Source organism: Netta rufina (genome assembly GCF_964035555.1).
Source record: "Netta rufina genome assembly, chromosome: 15".
NCBI lineage: Eukaryota > Metazoa > Chordata > Aves > Anseriformes > Anatidae > Netta > Netta rufina.
In genome coordinates this window covers 6,135,012-6,157,083 of record NC_140138.1, presented here as the reverse complement: position 1 = coordinate 6,157,083, position 22,072 = coordinate 6,135,012, and the positions used below count along the sequence as shown (strand labels likewise).

The following is a 22,072-nucleotide window of genomic DNA, read 5'->3' as shown; positions in this document are numbered from 1 at the left end:
CTTTTTACGCGCCACCAGGGAGGGCGTGGTCGAGGAGGGGGCGCGGCTAACCGGGGGGCGTGGCCAATGGGCGGGGGTGGTTGGGTGGGGGCGTGGTCGTGGGGGCGTGGTCACGGAGGGGCGTGGCCTCGGGGAGCGCGCGGATTGGCGGCGGGCGCGCGGGACGGTTGAGCCGGGGGCGCGCGTGATGGCGGCGGCGGCAGCAGCGGGTAGGGGGGGGGGCACCGGGAACCGGGGCTGGGGGGGGGGGGTCCCCGGTATGGGACGGGGGTGTCCTCGTGCGGGGGAGGGGGCACGGTAGGGGGGTGTCCCGGTGTGTGCCGGGGGGGCTCCGGGACGGAGGGGGTGTTCCGGTAAGGGGGGGGCTCGGTAACGGGGGTGTCACGGTACGGGGGGGTGTCCCGGTGGGGTGGGGGGGCTCCGGTGCAGGTGGGGGGGATGCCGGTATGGGGGTGTCACGGTGACTGCGTGGGGGGGGGCTCTGGTACGCAGGGGGTGTCCCGGTGTAGGGAGAAGGTGGTCCCGGTGCGGGAGGGGCCGTCCCGGTACGGGGGTGTTCCTGTAGGGCGGGGGGGCTCCGGTCCGGGAAGGGGGGATGCCGGTACGGGGCGGGGGGGGGGGTGTCCCGGTGTGTGCGTGGGGGACTTTGGCACGGAGGGGGCGTCCCGGTACCGGGGGGTGTCACGGTGCGGGGAGGGGACTCGGTACGGGGGGAGGTCTCGATGTGGAAGGGGGGGTCCCGGTACGGGGGGGTCCCGGTCACCAGCACCGCGTCCCGCAGCGTGGCAGAGCCCCTACCTGAACATCTTCAAGCATTTCCGCGTGGAGGAGTGGAAGCGCTCCGCCAAGGAGGGGGACGTCACCGCCTGCCTGGTAACGGGGGGGACACCGGGGGGACAGCCCCTGCCCCGGGTGTAAGCTCTGGGCACCCCCCCCCCAATGCACCCACTCCCCCGGTTCCCGCAGGACAAGAGGCTGAAGGGGACCGTGTACCGCATCCGGGGCTCCGTCCCCGCCTGCAACTACCTGCAGCTGCCCCGCACGGGGACGCAGTCGCTGGGGCTGCGGGGCCGCTACCTCTACCTGCTCTTCAGGCCCCTGCCCCGCAAGCACTTCGTGGTGCACCTGGACGTGGCCACCCAGGTGCGTGAGCCCGGCCCGGCGGTGCCATCCTGCATGGGGACCCCAGAGCTGGCACCTCCAGGGGGGTGTAGGAAAGCTGGGAGGGGTCTTCGGCGGTAGGTGCGGTGTGTAGGATGGAGGGGAAGGGTTTTAAGGTAAAAGGGGGAGATTTAGGTGGGGTGTTGGGAGGGAATTGTTTACTCAGAGGGTGGTGAGGTCCTGGTGCAGGCTGCTCAGAGGAGCTGGGAGCCCCAAACCTGGCGGTGTGCGAGGGTGGATGGGGCTCTGGGCATCCCGGGCCAGGGAAGGGGTCATGCCCATGGCAGGGGTTGGGACCAGCTGGGCACCAAGGTCCCCGCTAACACAAACCCCTCTGTGATCTTCGGTGCACTCGAGTGCAGCTGGTCCTCAGCATCACAGGTGGGGGACCCTGCCCTGAGGCTTTTCCTGTCCTTGTGACAGCTCTGGGTTTCTCCTCTCAGCCTCGGAGGGGACAGGGGACACAGCTCGTGTGCCTGGGGGATGCTCCGCTTGCAGCACGTCCTGGCCGGAGCCACCAGGGTGACCGAGCGCTGCCCGTGTCCGTTCTCAGGAGAACCAGGTGGTGCGCATCTCCTTCTCCAACCTCTTCAAGGAGTTCAAGTCCACAGCCACGTGGCTCCAGTTCCCCTTCGTGTGCGCAGCAGCCAAAGGCTCGCTGGACGAGAGCACAGCCAGGGCTTCCAGGCGAGGTAAGGAGCTGGGGTCAGGCTGGAGAGATGCAGCCGAAGGGAATGGTGAGTGCAGGAACCAGCTGGATGGGCGTGAGGAGGGTGAGCACCCTGGTGGCATGGGCACAGTTTCCTGGCCAGGAGCCCCTCGCGCAGCATCAGGCTGGGTGTGTGGGCGCAGGGCAGCGAGGCTGTCTGTCTTTCTGTCCGTCCCAGAGCCCAGTGCTGTGTCAGCGAGCCGTGAGATGAGTTCTCTGGTCTCACATCTCTGCTCATTTGAAGCAGGCAGGTTGAGCCTGGTGGGAATCGCGAGCGATAACCAGCCTTTACCTGAGAGGGCTTTGGGGTTTTCTTCCTTTCCACGTGCTGCAGAGGGACCCAGGGGAGCTCAGCAGTTCGGGCTCCGAGGGCAGAAAGCAAAGCGTGCTGGGCGAGGGCTGCTTCCCTTGGCTGTGTCAGCCAGGCAAAAGCACTGAGCACCAGCAAGCCCACGGCCCGGGGGCTGCATCATCCAGACAGAGCTCAGGGAGCTGCAAGGCTGCACACCTGCACGGGGGAAGGAGATCGGTTCCCTACAAGGGAATGAGCGCACACGAGGCAAAGGGGCGATGGGATGCATGCGTTAAGAGGTGCTGCAGGCCAGGTGTGCACTATTCCCCTTGTGTCTTCCCTTCCGTGAGGAGCACAGTTCAAGGTTTGCAGCATGGCAACCTCTTCCCTTGCTGCTTTTGCCCCGTGCCGTTTCTCTTCTCCAGATCTGGCGGGGGCAGCCCCTGCTAACGTGCGCTGGACCTGCCTGATGCTTGATCTCCACGACATCCTCTCCATGTACCTCAACCGGCGTTACAGCCACCTGAAGAGCATCAAGCTCTGCTCCAACCTGCTGGTGAGAAACGTCTGCACCAGCGACTTGGTGTTTGACCCAGGTGAGGAGCAGAGACGCAGGGGTGGCGTCCCTGTGATTTAAACCAAGCCTGGATGTGCCCCATGGTTTTTAAAGCTGCCTTTAGATGCGATTGCTGTAGGGCAATTAGCCCTGATCAGGCAGTTTAAATTCTTAGCCTGTGAGCATGGGAGTGCGTCTGTATCAAAGCTAGGCTGACTTTAGTGGTGAGAGGAAGGGGAAGGGACAAAACGCCAGGTGTGGTGTTAGCAGGTCCATGTGCACTGCCGACTGCAGCCTCACGACCTCTCTGGAGGAAAGTGTCATCTCGTTTTCCAGCTAGAAAAACGAGGGATTCGAGAAAAGCTAAATACCTTACCAAGGTTAGAATTTTTCTGGGGAAAAAAGGTGTTACCAAGGCTTGCTTCTCCTAGGCCCATGCTTTTATCTGTCCAAAGAGCCTGTGGATTTTGTGTCTGATATCTGGAAATCTTCCGACGCTTTTTGAATTCACCTGCTTAATGTAACAGAGTTACTTCAGTTAAAACCTTTGTATCTAACTTTTTTTCTGTGCTGGAAACCTTCCCAAACTTACTAGTCTGCTGAAAGAATTCACAGATGCTGCATGCCGTGAAAGAGGCTCTTGGAGTTTCTTATGTCACGAAGACATTCTTGAAATTACAAATGCATCAAGGAAGCAAGACAAGAAAATCAGAACACAGCCCTAGCACAAATTACATGAAACTATGGAAAATAATAGAAAACTTAAGCAAATTTTGGGCCTGGGGGGCTCATAACTGGATACCAGGTGTTAATGCTCTTATGTTGTCTTTGGAAGTTGAGAGTTTCAGGAATATTCCCACACAAAGGCGTCTTTGTTACAGACCTTGCTGCAGTTATAATCTTTGTTTTTTGAAGTCCTCAAAGAGGGTGGTCGTGTGTCCTACTGGAAACACCTCATTTCGGCCGGCTCCACAGGCCTTGGAGAATTTCATCTTCTTGTCTTTCTGCCTCTAGGTGTGACTTTCTCCGAGGCCCGACAAGCCAACCTGGCCGGCCACGGCGTCTCTCCCATGCCACGGGAAATGGCCTTCCCAGTGCCCAAGGGGGAGAAGTGGCACGACCACTACGACTACATCAGGTACGCCCGCTGCTTGTGGCACCGCCAGAGCTTTTACACCTCTCTTCAGGGAGCACAGTTAAGGAGTGACAGATTTGTACAGACTTGGGGCTCTAGTCGAAACATTTTGGTTGTCCCAGCTCTGGTGCTTAGAGGTTGTTAGTAAGTCTGCCCTAAATTGCTGATTGCTGATATTTTGGGGCAGGAAAAATGCCCCCAGGGTGCTCCCTGAGCCCCAGGCCCACCAGAGGTTGGTGTTAACGCCAGTCCTCTCTCAGCAGTCTCTTGCTGGATCTGCCTCAGGTGAACTCAAATGTTTCTTCCATGCATCCTGTTCCAAAGGAGCACTTCAACTCCTGGCTAATTAAAGGGTGCTCACGGTGGCTGCTGAGCTGTGATCGGCCTCAATGCCTCATCAGGCAGGCAGATGGAAGCGTGCCTTCCTCAGCTTCAGTGCTCTGCTCCCGTCTGCGCTGAGATTTTCGCCAGAGATTTGTGTCAGTCATAAATTGCAGCTCGTTACAGGCACTGCTTAGCAGCATTGCCTAAAGCAGGCAGTGCCGAGCTTACCCCTGAAAAGGATCGGGGTGGTTTGGAGTGGGAAGATGCTTTAGTGCCTCACTGCTTGGGGGATAAAGGGGCAAAAGGAGGAATCTTGTAGGAGGCAGCCAGCTTAAACTGCCCTTGAGAAAGGCTGTTGTGCCAGGCCGTAAGGTGTCACATGAGATCACTGTGTGTGTGTGTGTGTGTGCAGAAGCCTGGTTACATGGTGTCTTCCTCTGATTTTGCTCAGGTTCCCATCTGAAGGGTCCAAGCTGCCGTACGACTCCATCCAGAAGAGCTGCTCCAGTCCTGCAGCAGGTGGGAATGCCGGGGGCAGCAGCTAAGGCAATGCCAGCCCCGGGTGTTTGCTCGAGCAGCGTGCTGCTGGCCTCTGGGGCTCTGTCTGTCCAGAGCCCTTTGTGGGATCCTTGCTGGGAGAACTTCTCCCAGTGGTTTAGAGGCACCTGAGAGGCCCAGCATTTCACCCTGAGAACTGGCATGGGTCGGCTGAAGCACCCACGCTTGTTTGGAAGTGCCGGGGAGTTTTAGGAGGTGGCTGGAGCAAAGATGATTCTTGGCTGTGAAATATGGTTAATTTTAAACAAGCTTTTCCATGGACTCCTCTTGTAGAGCCATTGAGAAAACAGCCCCTAGTCTCCTGGGGTTGGAGTCCTTTCCCTTCTCCCTCCCAACCTAAGGCAGCAAATCTGCAGCATGTTTTCTGTTCAATATCTGTTGTAACAGATGTTTCAGGCAGAGTGTAATCAGGGGACTCTCAGGGATTTTTCAGTTCATCCCCACACCTTCCTAGAGCTCCAGCAGGAGCTGAGTGATGTGGCTGTTGGTTTCCTTCCTGCAGGAGCCGGTAGCTAACAGGCCAGAGGCTTTCTGAAAGAGTCCAGCCCTTTCTTCTTGTCCTTCAGGTGGCCAACCCTCGGAGGACCCCGTCTGCCAGCTGCCCCAGCCGATGACACTCACCAAAGCTGTCCGTGACCGACTGTCCCTCATCCACCAGATCACCAGTCCCAGAGCTGTAAGCGTGCCCTGGAGGGAGGGTGTGACTTCTGCCTTCCTGCCTCATGTGGAGTTTTCCCTACATCTTCTCTTTTAGTTCCTTTATTCAGGCTGTAGAAGCTGCTTTTTGTCTCCCGCAGCCTGATCTGGGCAGGGTCTGTTGAGCACAGCCCCGCAGCGAGTGCCTTGGTGGTTCCGTGTGGCGTAGCACAGAGCAGGGACGGGATCAATGCCAAGTGCTTCATGGTCTCTAGACATCTATCCCTGAGTCAGTGGAGTGCTTTTGTCTCCAAACTGAAGATAGGAAATGAGGACTGGAGACTAAAGAGCTTGCTGGGGTGCCCCCGGGGAGCAGAGCAGCACTGGGGTCGGGATTGCTGAGCCTGCAGGCAGCTGCCCTCGCTGTGATCACACCTTCCCCACTGGTGTTCAGGCTCTCAAGCTGGTGATGGGCTTCTGGAGAGGGGAAAAGCTCCCCTTCTAACGCTGCAGAGAGGGGGAAATTGATGAGTGGAGCCCTGAGCTGGGATGTGCTGAGTCAGCCAGGTGCCTTCAGCTTCCCCAGCTCCGTGGAGAGAGGGCAGCTCATCTGCAGGCTGGTTGGAGCTGCGGCTCCTGGGGCTCTGCTGTGTTGGGAGGAGATGAAGCCTGCACAGACAGTGGCAGGCGGCTGGTACCCAGGTAGGTACCAACAGTTAGGTGGCAGGCACGCTGCCCCTCCTTATTACTCCATCATTTGTATCACTCGTGAATGTTCGGAGTTTTTACGAGTCACTCGGGAGTGACACCGGCGTCTCCCTGTCTCTGCAGTGGGTGTAAGGCGCTGGAGGAGAGCTGGTCCGTGTCTGAACCTCTGCCCTTTACAGGTGCCACACCGCTGTCCTGCAGTTACAAGAAGCATCCCCGAGGTTCACCTGGCAGCCCCAGGGCCTCTGAGAGCCGTGCGTGCTGGCGACCAGGAGGCAGAGAAGAACTCGGGGCAGTGCCCGGCAGTCAGCGACGGCAGCATCCACGTGTACGCGCACCGGAGGAGCGAGCGGGCCCGCCCGCACCACCCGTGGGGGCTCAGAGGAGGTGGGCTCAGCTTCGTACTCAACCCTCTGCGTCCTGTCGGGGTGGTTGTGGCTCTCGTTAGTGCTTCCCCCAGCTCTGCTCTGGTGGAGACTTTGCTCGCAGGATGGTTTTGTCAAGGAGAGGGGGCTTGGGGCAAGGCTCTTGCTTGCTGCGTGTGTAAGGGCTCCTCCACAGCCACGTCCCCAGTCAGTATCTGTCTCCCCAGCAGCAGAACTGGGTTTTACCAGATGCTGATCTGCCCCCTGCTGCTTGCTCCATCTCCCAGGGCTGTGCTGAGCATGGGGACCCCCTCAGCACCCTCCCACACCTCCTGGGGATGGTGTCCAGGCTGCTGAAGGCTCGCTTGAGGAAGTGGCGTGGGGACACTTGTGCCTGATGGTTTTGAGCCCAGCAGAGGGAACACAAGCTTCAGGCTGGAGTTGTAGTTAATGCTACAGAATACTTCTGCTGGCATTTTTTCTGACCGGCAGTTCTTTCTTCTTGGGTGTTACATGTCTTGAAAGAGGGACCCAGTGTTTGGGCGCACTGACATTAAGCTGGTTGTGTGTTTAATGATTTGCCCAGGATGTGTCCAGGAAGGGCCCCGGAGCAGATGTGCTGGCCAGCAGGAGAGCCTCTCACTGCAGGGTAAGACCAGGTGCCGTCCTGCAGCAGCAGCCTGCTTTTGGGGCATTTTGGGGACGTGGAGGGGGCTGGCTGGAACCCCCTTAGATGGAGTGGGAGAACTTTTCAAAGCTGGGAAATCCCAGCTCCTTCCTTTCTTCTGGATTTGACTTCTATGTTAAATAAAAGCCATCCGCTTACTTGGGGAGAAACCAGTGCTGTGTCTGCTTTAGAGAGAACCAGTAAATGGGGTGGAGGGCTATGGCAGAGCAGTTGTCGAGCTGGCCCTGCTCTCAGGGTGACTCTGCTGTCTTGTTTTTCAGAGTTTCTTACCAGATCCAATCCTGAGGCTGAGAAAGATAATCGGCTTTGGAGGCGGCAGCACCAAATGTGTCAGTAACTTGGGCAGTTTTGCAAGTTTATCTGTAATCACGTGTTGGTTTTTCAGAGGTGTGGAGGGCAGACACGTGCCACGCTTTTGGTATGTTTTTGCTGGGGAGAATTGCTCTGTAACAAATGGGCACGAGCCCATGTTTGTGCATGGGAACTATTGCTACAGTGCTGAATCAGAAATCAGGGGGCCTTTCAGATCTCCTGGCTTCTGCAAGCAGGGAAGCGTTTTGGATTGTTAATGATAAAGAAAGGGTCTTTTTGGTTCATCCAGTTCAAGGCTCTGCCAAGAACATTTTCTTCCATATATTGGCTGTGCATGTTTTAGACATGATTTGTATGGCAAATCAGCTGAATTAACTCGGCTGTCAGCTGGGCTCCTCGTTTTCCTTCACAAGATAGAAGCCTACTTGTTGCATGGCAGAGCAGTCCTCTGCCCTGCACACGGGCAGCAGATCTCCAAACCTGTGGATTTAAGAATTTTCTGGGTGCAGCCCAGGGTCACCTCCGTGCCATCTCATCAGCCCTCTTGTTCTTGTCTCGGTCCTGCAGGCGCTGTGGACTAAGGACAACTCCGCAGTGGTGTACCCGTGCCACGCTGTTATAGTAACCCTGCAGATTCAGACCGGGGAGCAGAGATTCTTCACCGGCCACACAGACAAGGTAGATGTAACTCCTTACGAAGGTGTATAGCCGTGCTGTGCCCGTGCCCGAGGTGCAGGCACCTTCCTGCTGCTCCTCTCCCAGCTCTCCAACCCGCTGCATCCCGCAGGTGTCAGCGCTGGCGTTCAACGGGAGCAGCACCTTGCTGGCTTCGGCTCAGGCTGGCCCCCTGAGCCTGCTGCGCCTCTGGGACTTCCCTGGGGGCAGCTGCCTGTCGATGTTCAAAGCCCACATGCAGGTGCTCCTGTCCCTGAGGTAGGTTTCAGCCCTGGGGAGGTGCGTGAGGGCGGAGGAGATGCGCGCAGGGGTGCGTTCAGGCGTGCCAGGTGTCGCAGCGTGGCAGCTTTTCCGTGCTATTAGTGCGTGATAAACCAGGGGTGAATTACAGCTCTCCCTCAGCTGCCTGTGCTTGTCACTGAGACCTGCTGGCAGCTAGCCCAGCACAGCTGACGAGCTGCCAGCTCCCGGGCTCATCCCTCGGGACCTACTGTCTCCTTGTTGAGATGCGTTTGGGGTGCTGCGTCTCACCTGCTGTCCTGTTCTTGCAGCTTTTCCTACAGCGGAGCCGTTCTCTGTGGTGTTGGAAAGGATGGGCATGGGAAAACGGTGAGAACTAAAACTTATTTATTTTTTTTGCATTTTCTCTGCCCTGCCAAGCAAGTGACAGGAGAGGACTTCACCCAGATCAGATAGGTATGCTGCAGACAAACCACTGCTGTGTGCTCGCTGTCTCCCAGCCACCAGCCCAGCCAGGACAGTTCTCCTTGTGCCCTGCGGGGATCGCTGCAGTCTAATGCACGGCATCGCCTGGCATCGCTGCAGCAGTTCCAGCCCACCCAGCTGAGGGTGACGCGTGCTTGTGTGGCATTTCGAGCTGGAAGGCTTGCAAGCACGTAGTGGAGGATTGGGAGTTCAAATGGGAGATTTGGCACTGACTGGAGCCCAAAACCCGTTTTTTATAGCATCAGGGGCGAGCAGGCAGATGCGGGGTTTAATCCTTCCCTTCAGGGCTCCAGCACCGTGTGCTGGAAGGGATGCTGGGCACCGAAGCTGCCACCCACTGATGTAGCTAGGGGATGACGCAGATCCCACACATAGTAGTCAAAAATAAAATTGTTTTTTGGGACTCAGGGTTTTACTTGATCAGTGCAACTGTTTTCATCCAGTAATCCCTTATTGACAACTACCAGCAATTAGCTGTGCCATCACTAACTGCCTACAGCCTGCAGGAAAAAACAAACAGCCACAGGACTGCTCCAGTTTTTTCGCAGCGTGAGGCAGAGCTCTGCGAACCGGGTGGGAGCTCGGGAGGGGAAATCAATGCGCTGAAAGCGGCACGGGGGGCTGGAAACAGGCTGGGAGGGGCTGTGGGGATGGCCAGGAGCACTTTTGGGGTGGCACATCGGTCGTTCTTAGCCTCGGAGGCCGTGCTGGGTTCATTTCTAATGCTGCTCTGAGAGCAGAGAGCTAAATCACCCGCCTGTCCTTGCTGATCATCCCCGTTCCTTTGGGGGTGACCCACCACAAGGACTGACGGAGTTGGAGAGAAGGCCTGCAGAGAGCACCCCACGAGGTGAGGGGAAGCTCTGAGTCTACCCCAAGATGACAGGGGCATTGCCACTGCTTCTCTGCATGGCTTGGCTCTGCTGCCCCTTGTGATGGACATGGCAAGCAGAGCTGGAGCTGAGCAGTGTGCCACGAGAACGAGGAGTGCAGGCAGGCACACGCTGCCCCAGCATAGCTCTTACAACTCCAAAAGCAGAGCTCCCACTCTGTATTTTCTGTCCCAAATGTGAGCTGCGCTACCAGGCGGTCCTGGGGTTGTGAGCCTGTAACTGGGTGCCAGACAAATAGACTGTTGAGCACTTTGAACAGTCCCAACCCTCTGTATGTGAAGTTTGTGGGTTTTCTTCACTCCTTCAATTCCATTATCGGTACTTCGTGCCCAGAGCAGTCTCCAGGACGTGCAGCTGTTTGGGATGAGGAGCCCCTTGCTGCCAAAGTTTCCGTGTTTCAGCCCAGTGCCGTGCTGTCCTCTTCCTTCAGGTGGTGGTGGTGTGGAACACTGCCCAGGTGTCCTGTGGCGGAGACGTGGTCGTGCTGGCCAAAGCGCACACGGGTGTGGACATCCAGACCTTGAAGATTGCTTTTTTTGACGACACCAGGTAGGGTGCAAAGGAGCCAAAACGGATACAGCCCTGCTTCTGGCACGGCTGGGGGCGGCTCGTGGCGCTGCAGGAGCAGGGGGCTGCTGCTGCCACTCCTGCTTTTGGCCCCCGCTGTCAGCACCGACCTTTGGCACGAGTCCCCTGCCATCCCTAAGCCCTGTTTTGCGTGACAGGATGGTTTTGTGTGACAGGATGGTGTCGTGCGGCCGGGACAACGTGAGGCTGTGGCGGGTGCGGAGCGGAGCGCTGCGCTCGTGCCCCGTCAACCTGGGTGAGTACCATTCCCTCGAGTTCACCGACCTGGCCTTCGAGGAGGGGCACTCGGCCGAGCGGGAGCCGGAGGACCGCACGCTGTAAGGGGCTGCTGGGCTCCCCCCTCGCCCATCCTCGGGTCACCCTGCAGGGACAGGGCTCTGTTGAGGCTCTCTGGCCATAGCACCCGCCTTTCCCTTCCCCTGTGGGACCACGGCGTTTTACTTGGCTTTCCCCTGTAGCTGTGAGAGCTTCTTCCCTTCTCAGCATGCTTTGCTTCCCAAAAGAGGTTCAGCTACTGGCAGGGTAGCCCAAAAAAAGAGTTTTCCCTCTCAGGGTACTGATGTTTTGCCATATTTAGGGACTCTCTTCCCTGTCCTGGGGCTTGGGGTTAGTGGTGTGGTACGTATCCTTTTAGATACAGGTCACTTTTTTTTTTTCCTGTTATTTTAGTCAGGGCCTTTGTTGCTGCCACGTGCTGCTCCAGGAAGGCAGAGCTGTCAGCTCAGCCGACCCCTGCCTTCCCCGTGAGCTGCGTCCTGTGGCAGGGAGGTCTCTTGCTGAAGTCAGCGCTGAGCTTTTCCTTCTTATTCCATTTGGCGTTTCAAAGGGGCAGAAAATCAGATGGGAAGCTCCAACTTGCTGTCCTGGCTGCAGATTTGTGGGGCAGCTCACGGGAAGGCACCTTGGGCACCCAGGTGACCTGGGGGGGGTCTTTCTCCTTTTCAGCTTTGTCTGCAGCAAGAGCGGCCACGTCTTGGAGGTGGACTACAAGCACGTCTGCATCAGGAGCGCGCGGCGGCTCCTGCCCTCGCAGCAGCAGGACCAGCAGGGCGGAGGGGCAGGTAGGGCTCTGGCAGGGAGGAGGGGTAATGGGGCAGCTTGGGGAATTCAAACAAACCCCTGGTAAATGAAACCAGCCGCTTACCCCCTGCTAAGGATTGTTTGGGGGTTGATTAGGTCACTGCTGGCTATTTTCCTCTTAAGCACTGCAAATAGTTGTACTTAGGACAGCAAAGTATCATTTTAAGAACGAATTTCAGCATTTTAAACGCTGATTGCAGTTTCAGAGAAACCCTGCTTTTAGAAGCATGAAACAAGGTCTTAATTTGCTGATGGGAATCTTAATGCAGAGATATAAAAAAAAAAAAAGTGGAGAAGATCAGTGAAAAGATGAATTTGGGGATTTTTTCATTATTCAGCCTGTATGAAGTGTTTGGGAAATCTTTGATCTTTGATGCTGTATACGAAGTAGTTCTGCTTTCAGCTTGTCCATTAATTTTAACAGCAGGAAGAATTCACTTTCAAGTGTGACTGCTCGATCTTAAAACTTGGTGCGTGTTTTGCTTCGGCAAATTGAGCTAATTAATCTCGAGCGTGCCCCTTTGAGAAGTATGTAACTCCAGCTCCCACTTCGTGGGTGAGAAAACAACAAAGAGGAGATGAAACCGTGTCCCTGGGTGTCTCAGTGGTGGTGGTGCTGGCTGTCTTCAGTCCTTCGACTGATAGACTTCATACCAGAATCTAAAAATCAGTTACTTTCCCAGTTTCTGTAGTTGTGTTATCCTCACTTGTTCTTCTCTCCCACTTCTCACTACCCCGCAGGGAGGATTTGAGGCACAGGAGGGAGGATTTGAGGCACAGGAATGAAACAGTTTTGTGTCTCAGACAGTTAACCCAGGACATCCCTTACCACGAGATCCTGTTCACACCAGAAGTGTGGCAGGGTTTAAAAAGTGCTAAGGCGCTTCTGTGCCTGGCAAGAATAAGCAGAGCTGCACTGGTGGTAAGGAGAAGTGCTGGAAGAGGGACAGGGGGCTGAATACGTTCTGAATCCTAAGAAGACGTGGCTGGGACCCGAGGCAGCCTCTGCAGCCACTTGCAGTGGGATTTGTGGCTGCTGGAGCAAGTTGGAGCCAGCTCTTGGGTGGGGGGACCATGAGCTTGAGTTTTTGTGTTTCTGCCAGTGTACAGTGTGGTGTTTTTGGGGTTTTTAGGCCCTGGGATTGCTATAAACAGTATCAGCATCTCCTCAGCCTTCTGTGCCACGGGTTCAGAAGACGGCTACCTGCGGCTGTGGCCGCTGGACTTCTCGGCCGTTGTCTTAGAGGCAGGTGAGTAGAGCTGGGACTGGGCCTTCTGAACTCCACACCTACGTCAGCCGGCTGCTGGGAAGCAAAACCTCAGCTCTGATGTCCCCAAAAGTAACTGTCGTGAATGAGGGCATTTTTTATGCCTGCTGTCTTTAGAGAGGACTGTCTTGGGAGTATTTTACTTCAATGACAATTTATTCATGTTCATTCTTCTAACTCCTGGGCAAGAGGCAGGAGAGCTGGGGTGAGAACAGGCAGTCCGTCTTGATTTCTGTGCCCTTGTACCTACAGCTCATCTGTCCGTGGAAAAATTAGGGGAGAAGTCAAGCGGTTCTTCACTCTATTTGAAACAGTCATCATAACAGCCGAGCTCAGGGACTTCTAGAAAGGGCACAGACTAATTTGTCACTGGACTCAAACCTGCAGGAACTCAATCTTGAGGTTGTGTGGGATGTTCACTCCCGTGTGCACTGCTTTCCCATACGTGAATTTGGCTCTGTGGCTGTGCTCCAGGTGCTGCTGCTCCCTTCCCGGGGCTGTGTGCTGACTGCTGTGTCTTTCCCCAGAGCACGAGGCGCCGGTGACTTCTGTCTGCATCAGTCCAGACAGCCACAAAGTCTTGTGCACAACCACGGCTGGGAACCTGGGCTACCTGGATATAGAGTCCCGGGACTATAGCACCCTCATGCGCTCTCACGAGGACTCCATTTTGGCGTTCTCGGTGGAGGGAGTTTGGAAGCAGATGGCAACAGTGTCTCGGGATAACACCATCCGAGTCTGGGACCTCGTGTCCATGCAGCAGGTGGGTGAGATGCGAGTCGTTAGATATCTCATTTATTGATAGTCTCTTCAGTCTCTCTTTAGCTGAGTTATCAAAGTTCCACAGTTCAAGAGCCCTGAAATGTTCTCCCTGCAGTTTTTGGGTGCGCCTGGGTCAAGGAATCCTTCTGAAGTCTGGAGTTTGGAGAGTTTTTGCTTAATGCATAATTTGGTCTTAGACTCTGAAGGTGGTGTTAAACAAAATGGGATGATGTATTTTCTTTTCCTTCATCACATGTATATTGCTTTTAGCACAAAGCATAACACCCGGGGGCTTTATCTAAATGACTGAAGACCCAGGACTTCACTGGGCTTTGGGAGCAACCAGGAAGGGTGAGATTTCTATTTCAGGACACGTGGTGGAGGTCTGAGGCTGCCAGGTACAGCTTCATCCAGCTTTGTGCCTGTGCTATGTCCCTTCCCCGCAGCTGTATGACTTCGCAGCTGCAGATGAGATGCCGTGTGCTGTGGCCTTTCACCCTACCCAGCGGATCCTTGCCTGTGGCTTTGGCAGCGGGATGGTGAGGACCTTCAGCTTGGCGGCCTCCGATCTGCTGGTGGAGCACAAGTAAGTGTTTGCAGTGGGAGTTGCACCCATGCAAGAGCTAGAGCAATATCTGTGCAGTGGGAGAAGTACTTTCCTTGGGCTGGAGTCCTCACGTCCCAGCTGAGTGGCTTTCAAGCAGAGATAGCCTTTGCACGTTAGACTTCCACCACTCAAAACCTTGGCACACCAAGCTAGAAGGGCTTTGGGGGGGGGGATTTCCCAGCTGACAGGTGGCCAACAGTAGGAAAAGGGCTGTCCTAGAGATCAGCTGAACAGGGAGCTCTTGTGAGCCTTGGCATGGAAGTGGAGGATGCTCCAAAGGGAGCTGGTCCCATGCAGGGACAGCTGCAGTGCTGCACTGGCTTTTTCCAAAAACTCGGAGTGCTGGTTGTTCTGCTGCAGGTGTGAACATGGTAGAGTCCTCTGCTTGTCCCTGGTTATTTTGTTCTCCTGGATTCTTCACTCTGTTCCCATTGTTGCTACTCTTTTTTTTTTGTGGCTCTTCTCCACGCTTTTTATGTTTTCTGCCTTCTTGCAGGCAGCACCGCACTGTGATCACTGGACTGACTTTTTCTCCAGATGGCAACTTCATGTTCAGCTCCTGTTTGCAGGGAACTCTGGCTCTTTACAGCTCTGTGGTGCCAAAAAGCCATGTCTTGAGAGTCCTGGGTAAGACTTTGGAGTTGTGGGTTGCCTTTTTTTCCCCCCAATGTTTGTAGTAGCACAGACATCCCAGCACCAAAGTCAAGCCAGATGCAGCCTCCTGACAGAGAGGGGTTCTCTGGAGAACCTTCTGAGCTGCAGTGTTTGTGATAATACCTTGTCTGTTAGCAAACCTTAGTTCGAACACCTTCAGCTTCCTTTGTATTTTGATTTCCTGGATGGGCTGGGGCCACAGGGACCTGCTTTTTCAGGGCTGGGTTCAACACTGGGTTGCCCAGAAGTAACTCAAGTGCAGAGGCTGCCTACTTACTCTCTTTCCATTTTGTGCACATGCAGCTTAATTTGTTTAAACTGCATCGTTTCCCTCATTCTGCCCACAGCACAGCTGCACAGAGAGCTGTGCTGGTGGCGAGCAGAAAAGTTTGGGCAGGGAAAGGGAGCTCCGTTACGCAGCGCAGTGTACAAAGAGGAAGATCCTGCCCCAATGAGTGTGCAGTTGAATTAGGTAGAGAAAGAGAAGGGGCTCAGAGAGATGAGAAAATTGGTCCAAAGTCACCAAAGTTTGGTGTCTGTACTGGAAATGCACCTTCCAGTTTGGACTCTGCTCAGAACCCGTGCTTCTGCCTGGTCCTGGGACCTACCAGTGGAATTCTGGTGGTGGAATTAATACAGATAATTCCTCTGGTTTTTAAATCTTTGGGTCTGTCTGCCCACCAGACTGACATTGGTGGGATTTGGTAGTGACTTTGTTCCATGCAGGGTTCAGATGTGCAGGCTGCAGCTGACTTCTATAGTTCCTAGTTAAAGCTTCTTGTAACGTTAAAAAACAAACAGTAAAATCAATTTTATTGCTTGCTCCGCTCTCCTTGAAAGCACCACACGTTCAGTCAGGCTGAGAGCCACGTCTCTAGACCTTGCCTTTGAGGTGGTTTACTGTACGGTTTGGATTTTGCAGATAGAGTAGCTTCTTCCACAACAGAGGTTGCTCCTTTCTCAGGCCGGAGCGTTAACCCAAGGCTGATGCAGAGGCAGGAGGAGCTGCAGGCTGCAGCACCGTCACGGAGCGAGCTGCCTGCAGCGTGATCTTGGCTTTTCTTATCTCTCTCTTGCTGTGGCCCTCAGGTAACGTGGTGGCCCGGGATGCTGGGAGCGGCCCGGATGCTTTGGCTGTCAGCGGGGACAGCCGTCTCCTGGCCTTCGTGGGGCCCTCCAAGTACGTCGTGACCGTGATGGAGGCCTCCTCGCTCGATGAGGTACCCAGCGGGGTCCCCACCTTCCCCGGGGGTGGGCAGGGGAGGAAATTCCCCCAGACTGGATGAGATGAGCCAGGTCAGGGGCTTCGGGCAGCAGCGATGTTGGCAGGAGCCCTCCCAGCACTGCAGGTGCTTGCTCAGGGTGCTTACAATGAGGTTGGACTTCCACTCTGTGGGACACAAACAGTGAAGTCAAGATTTCTTCAACTCCACTCTGCTCTAGAAAGGCAATTTGAGGAACAGTTGCATGGTCTGTCAGCTCCAAGCCCTCTTTGTGAGCTGCTCTCCTGGATAACGGGGACGTTGCCTGTGCCTTGCAGCCCCTCTCGAGGTGGCTGGGTGGAGCATGGGGAGCAGAGAGCCTGGGGGCCTTGGTAGCCTTGTGTTAGGAGAGCCACAAGAGCAACCCCTGAGGCTGCTCCAGGGGCTTCTCCAGGGTGTTTGTTCAATAGACCGTCGTTTCACAGCTGCTGAGGGTGGACATCAGCATCCTCGAGTTGAACAGCACAGCCTTGGACACTGCAGTGAGAGTCTGCTTTGCTCCTGTGCCGCGAGGCGAGCTCCTGGTGTCCACATCTTCCAATAAAATCCTTGTGCTTGATGCAAAAACGGGACGACTGGTGCGAGAGGTAGGGCGTTATGAAATTCACGTGCTGAGGCCTCACCTCAGGAGGGGCTTTGACACTTCATGTTGCTTTGGGCGGCTAAATGAGAGAAGAGCTCATGCTGGAGTTCACAGGCTTCCAAGAAAAGCATGAGTGGCGCGCATGTAGCTATCCTGGTGTGGTCATGCTCAGGGTGAACCTGAGCTTGTCCTTGTTTTCCTTGCCTCTCTTGTCATTGTCTTCTTGGCTTCCTTGTCTCACTCTTGTCTTCTTGCTGAACCATAAGGACGTGAACCTGTCTCTGCACTGCAGTGGGCTGGTGCTGTGGGACTAGTTACCTGTCTCATGGGAGAGCGGGTGAAATACCCAAATGGCCCACCTGAGTTTTGGGATTGGGCTGTGTCATAGTGGATCTGTCCGGATCACGGTATGTTCAGTGGTTCTGTGATCCTCATGCTCCTGGAGAAGGACCAGGAAACTAGCACACCCCTTTCTTGGGAATGTTGGGCATCTCTGTCTCCTGTTTTAAACTTCACCAGAGGCCAAAAGGATTCCTCTCATCTCCATCCAACAGACCTGAGGCTTCTTGTTGCTCAGGCAGTGTTTAACTTGCCGATAGCGAGAGCTGGCTCGGTTAATGCTGCTGGTGCTGTGTCTTGTCCTCAGGTGTCTCCTGTGCACAAGGTGTCCTGCTCTTCCTTGGCACTGAGCAAGGATGCCAGGTACCTGCTCACTGCTGGCGACAAGGTTATCAAAGTGTGGGACTATCAGATGCGCTTCGATATCAACTTCCAGGTACCGCACACACGGGGAGGGAAGCGGCTTGGCGTTGCCCTGACCTGTCAAATAAAGCATTTCTCAGTCCCTGGAGAAGAAAGTAGCAGGTGGCCTCTGGGTGGCTTCACCCATTGTCCCCAGTCCCGGTTTGCCCAGCAGCTGAGAAACACAGCCCTGTTCCCATGTGTAAGGTAGTAGGGCTGTGCACTGAGTGCAGGCTGGTGCTGTCTAAGCACTGCACCTAGCAAGAGCCTGTGCAAAGGACAGAGGTAGGTGTAACCTCTCTGCTAGGCACAGAGCCATGCACAGAAGGAAACGGCTTGCTCAGGGTTTCAGAGGTGTTGAGAGCTGGGATGAGAGCTTGGGGGTTTTCATCTCCTGCTCGTTTCTCCGGATCAGCGCGTTTAAGCCAAATCATAGGTTTGAGCACTGCAGGTGTGGTGCTGGCCTCTGTGCTGAGCCTCTGCTGGGAAGCGTAGACAGCAGCTTCCTTCCCTGGGTGCCCAGGAACCACAGCGTGCAGCCCGGAGTCCTGCCGGCCAGGCGCGTGATGGAGCTCAGGGCGTGCTCTCTCCCAGGTGTACATCGGCCACTCGGAGCCGGTGCGCCAGGTGGCTTTCAGCCCGGACCAGCGGCACGTCATCAGCGTCGGAGATGCCATCTTCCTCTGGGATTTCATGGCTCTGCCTGTGGAGAGGTCTCCCCCAGCCCTGTAAGTGCAGCGTTGCCTCCCCTGCCTCCCCTCCTCTCCGTCCCTTGTGGTGTAACGCCGGGCTCGTTGCCTTCCCAGGGCTCGTTCCTCCGAGTCTTCTCCGCTGCCAGGAGCAGGTGAGTGAGTTTGCTCCCTCCCGTGAGTTGCTGTGGGCTGCAGCTCTTCCATAGCTGCTGTTCATGGTATGGGGTTGGGTTTGGGCTGTGGATTTTTGGTTCCTTCCCTCAGGGGGATAGTCAGACAGCAGGGGCTAACCAGCTAATGAGCCCCATCGGCAGTCTCCAGTTAATTGGCACCTCTCAGTGGGGGTCTGCCAAGGAGGGGCCGTTCTGAGCAGGGCAACTCTGGGTTTCCTGGTAGGTTGTTCAGCTTTTGCCTTCTGTCTTTCCTTGCCTCCTGATTCCATCTCTTCTGTCTTGTTCCCTGGCCTCACCGTTTCCCCTGTCTGTCTGTCCCTCCCTTTCTTGAATGGCAGCGGAGAGGTGGCTCCTGCGTGGGAGGAAGCTGGAGAATGAGCTTGGAGGCATCACCATCAGTCACCCTGGGAGGATGAAGGGATTTAAGTGAGGAAGGGAGTTACGCAAAATGTTTTCTTTTCACAGAAAAGAGCTCTGAAAAGCTGAAGGATGCCTCTGATATACCTCGTCAGACAATTCCTCTTCCGTTGTTGTCCTCCCCACCATGTCTGGATGTCAGCTCTGTCCACCTAGCAGGATGTCAAAGTAAGAGGAATCGATTTTAGGAGAGGGTGAAGTTGAGCTTGTTTTAGGACTAACTCCTTGCCTAGTTCACCAGCATCCTGTCTCCACCCCTCATCCCCTTCCTGCAGACTGACAGACCAGTCTGCACTTTCCTTCTCCTAACTTGGACAAATCCAGCCAGAGGTGTTGCGGTGCAGCACTGCTTCATCCTCTGCTCTGCTCCATACACTAAGCTGCTGGCACAGCTTCTTGAAGGCTGTGGTAAACACCTTCTTGGACACAACCAGCAGGAAACGTCTGCTTTGCCCTCCACCCTACCAGATGGGCTGTTACACAGAGCAAGAGAACGACACTGCCAGAAATCAAAGGCTTGCTCTCTCAAGAAGCGGTCCTGAAGGACACAGCTGGCTCTGTGCTTCCACTGCTTTGTTTTTATTCTTCAGGTATTTTCTCCGAGTCGGACAAAGAGGAGGAAGCCTGTTTGCCAGGCAGCAGCAGGCTGGTGGCAAATGGAGACAAAGACACCTCGGTCCTCGTGGTGGAACCGGTCAGGAGCGAGGACCTTGTCGTGAGGCCCAAAGTGAGGAGAGAGAGCTCGAGGTCTCCCGGACAGTCAGCACGTGGTAAATGAGGGCTAGTCCCATCTTCTATGGGGCACAGCGTGTGCAGGCCTGCATGGCAGCTTGGGCTGTTCTTGAAAAATACAGATCGCTGTAAATATGGTGCAGGCAGGCCCCAAGCAGCACTCAGCACAGCAGTGGCCAGCCAGGCTGGGTGCGTGCAGGAAGCCAGAGTCAAGGGGAGCTCCTCCTGGTCCCCAGGACCACTCATTTTTCTGGCTCTTTCCCTGCTACTGCTTCTAGGCAAGGCAGAAGCCCCTCTTCAGCTTGTAGCCAATATCATCTCTAAGTAGCACATTCTATTGAACCGTGCTGAAATTAAAGCTCCCGATGTCTCTATTAATAGATGCACAGCCTCGAAGCTGCAGCAGTTTGTGGCGAGCAGCCAGCAGCACGCAGCTGCCAGCGCTCAGCCCCAGGCAGGATTTGTTGGAAAGCTTCAACATAAAAATGTGCCTCTGCTACTCCGGTTAGAGAGCTCTTTCTAGCAGCGTGGCTTATGCTTTCGCAGCGATGCCCAGAACGCGCAGCGTGGATGCCTTTAGGCTGTTTGGAGCACGGCTGAGTGGGCTGATTGGGGAGATGGATTTTCTTCTTTTGCTCCTGGAAAGCTGGCACTTTTCATACAGCCAGTCACTTGGTCACGTAGGAGCACGTGCGAGTGACTCTGCAGTCTGCTTGTTGCCTCTCCCATGTGCTTGTGTGTATGCACACGTAGTGTGTGAACAAACAGCAAGCCACAGCATAGCTGCTGATCCCAAAGCATTCCCTGAGCAGCGTCACATAGGCACCGTCTTCTTCTTTGTGTGGCAGAACCCCGAAAGGAGACCAAAAGTCCCCAGTCCCACTGCAACGTCCGCCCAGATTCCTACCGGCATTTCACTCCTCGCTTTAAGGCATCGGCGCTCCCCCAGGTGAGAATTGTGCCGGTGCTGGTTACCTGGGCAGGTGAAGAACCGGCATTTTGGGGCTGGGGTAGGTGGCTTTTCAAAACTGTTTCCATTTTTTGGTTCTTTGGATGAAAGCAATTTGTGAAACGCACCCCTGGGCCTGATGTCCAATTCGAAACCCTTAACATTAGTCCGCCTTTCTCCTCCACACGCAGCTCTTTCCAGACTAGCAAAAAGTGAGTTATTCTCCATTCTTTTTCTGTTCAGCAAATCTGCATAAATTTTTATTCAGAGGCAATGGAAATGGCATGTGCTATTGAAAGTGAAAGACGAGTGAGCAATGGAGTGATTCATCACGCACACATATTTGTGAGCAGATGCGTTGGCAAAGCAGGCTGGGGAAGGCAATCCATCGAGTGTAGTGAAGGTAGTTAAGGCACAGCTCTCGCTCTGTTAATAAACAGAGCAATAATAAAACAGAAACTTAACTCAACCTTTCCCTAAGCTCTGCTGTTCACAGTGGTGGGAGAAAAGCTACGTTCAGCTTGCACCACCAGTTCTCTCTCCTGTCCCCCCACCTGGCAGCGCTTTTTCCCTCATTGTCTTCCTGCTCCAACATCCACATCACCGAGTCAGCAAAACCCGTTGAACTCTTGCCCAGCAGGATTAGCAGCTGCTCATCAGATGGGCAGTTGCTGCCAGCCTGTTTTGTGTCCCATCTCAAAGCATCCGTGCCTGGTTTTGTTGCTGCGGTTTCTCTTTTGTACGCGTAAGCGTGCGCTTTCTGATTGATCCCTTGATGTATTGGACTTGAACTGTGAGCTTTGGCATGAACCTGTGAGAGTTGTGTGTGTGAGTTATGTGTGTGCTTGCACACATGCTTTTCTTATATGGGTCTTGACTGTACCTGCCCAGGCCATCCTCCCAGAGCTTAATTTAAGCCCATGTCTGTTTTTCTTGCAGAGTTTCTTATCTCCTCCAGCTGGCAATGAGCTCTTGAAGCTGAAAGCAGTGATCGGCTACAATGGGAACGGCAGAGGGAACATGGTGTGGAACCCGGACACAGGTACACGGGGAGGGGTGGGAGGGCTGTGAGCCCTCGCTGTCTGCAGGCACACGCTGAGCCCAAGTCAGGTCTAGCTGTTGGGTGAGGATCTTTGCTTTAACATAGCGCTGCTCTGTGTCTGTAAAACCCAGTAACCCTCCTGTGCTGCTGGTGAACGTTAGTTGATACAGGCAGTCCCAGGCTTCTGTTGCTGAGTGGATAGAGAAGGAGGAAGGGCTGTCCCAGGGTCCATCTCACCTCCTTTCTCCAACCTGGAGCGGTGCCTATCAGTTTTGCTTTGCTCAGGGTAGGGGAAGTGAGATTTGTCTTACTCCATCCTCAGCCCAATGGGAAGGATGCTGCAGAGGCCGTGTACCAGTCAGCTTTTACGTATTACTGAAAAAAATAATCTTACTGAACTGTGATGTGAGTTACGGCGGGTGAAGCCTTTACAGGAAACCATCCTGTCTCCTCATTCTCTGCTAGGCTTCTTTGCCTACACCTGCGGCTGTGTCATTGTGGTTGAGGACCTGCACTCAGGGCTGCAGAATCACTGGCTTGCCCACACAGAGGAGATCTCTACACTCGCTGTCAGCCACGATGCCCAGGTAGGAGAGGCTTCTGCTTGCCCAGGACTGTGTTTTTTCTTTTTCCTGTGTCACTTTGGGCTAAAGGAATGTCACTGGCTAAAATCCCAGTTGCCTGTTCCTCATTCTGAGTGCTGCATGGAGACCTGGGGTTAGGGAAATAAAATCAGTGGGTTCTGAGCCTAGCTATTCCTTGGGCTGGCTCAGCTTGACTGTGA

The 22,072-nt window shown here is 54.9% G+C and overlaps 1 protein-coding gene across 1 annotated transcript in view; it reads left to right on the top strand.

The window, feature by feature from the left end:
* The first annotated feature begins 163 nt into the window (after positions 1 to 163).
* WDR90 (WD repeat domain 90) overlaps positions 164 to 22,072 on the top strand; it is a 30,807-nt gene continuing 8,898 nt past the window's right edge. The window contains 32 exon segments of the mRNA XM_084295740.1: positions 164 to 209; positions 782 to 873; positions 967 to 1,143; positions 1,715 to 1,853; positions 2,588 to 2,758; positions 3,733 to 3,856; positions 4,629 to 4,696; positions 5,302 to 5,411; positions 6,259 to 6,435; positions 6,437 to 6,466; positions 7,031 to 7,093; positions 7,393 to 7,461; positions 8,012 to 8,122; positions 8,232 to 8,377; positions 8,671 to 8,728; positions 10,169 to 10,287; positions 10,482 to 10,643; positions 11,272 to 11,387; positions 12,540 to 12,656; positions 13,202 to 13,437; positions 13,883 to 14,022; positions 14,540 to 14,670; positions 15,787 to 15,917; positions 16,385 to 16,546; positions 17,189 to 17,317; positions 17,878 to 18,011; positions 18,090 to 18,127; positions 18,614 to 18,733; positions 19,156 to 19,332; positions 20,146 to 20,246; positions 21,186 to 21,288; positions 21,754 to 21,875. Coding sequence (XP_084151866.1) covers positions 188 to 209; positions 782 to 873; positions 967 to 1,143; positions 1,715 to 1,853; positions 2,588 to 2,758; positions 3,733 to 3,856; positions 4,629 to 4,696; positions 5,302 to 5,411; positions 6,259 to 6,435; positions 6,437 to 6,466; positions 7,031 to 7,093; positions 7,393 to 7,461; positions 8,012 to 8,122; positions 8,232 to 8,377; positions 8,671 to 8,728; positions 10,169 to 10,287; positions 10,482 to 10,643; positions 11,272 to 11,387; positions 12,540 to 12,656; positions 13,202 to 13,437; positions 13,883 to 14,022; positions 14,540 to 14,670; positions 15,787 to 15,917; positions 16,385 to 16,546; positions 17,189 to 17,317; positions 17,878 to 18,011; positions 18,090 to 18,127; positions 18,614 to 18,733; positions 19,156 to 19,332; positions 20,146 to 20,246; positions 21,186 to 21,288; positions 21,754 to 21,875 — 3,795 coding nt within the window. The 5' untranslated portion in view covers positions 164 to 187.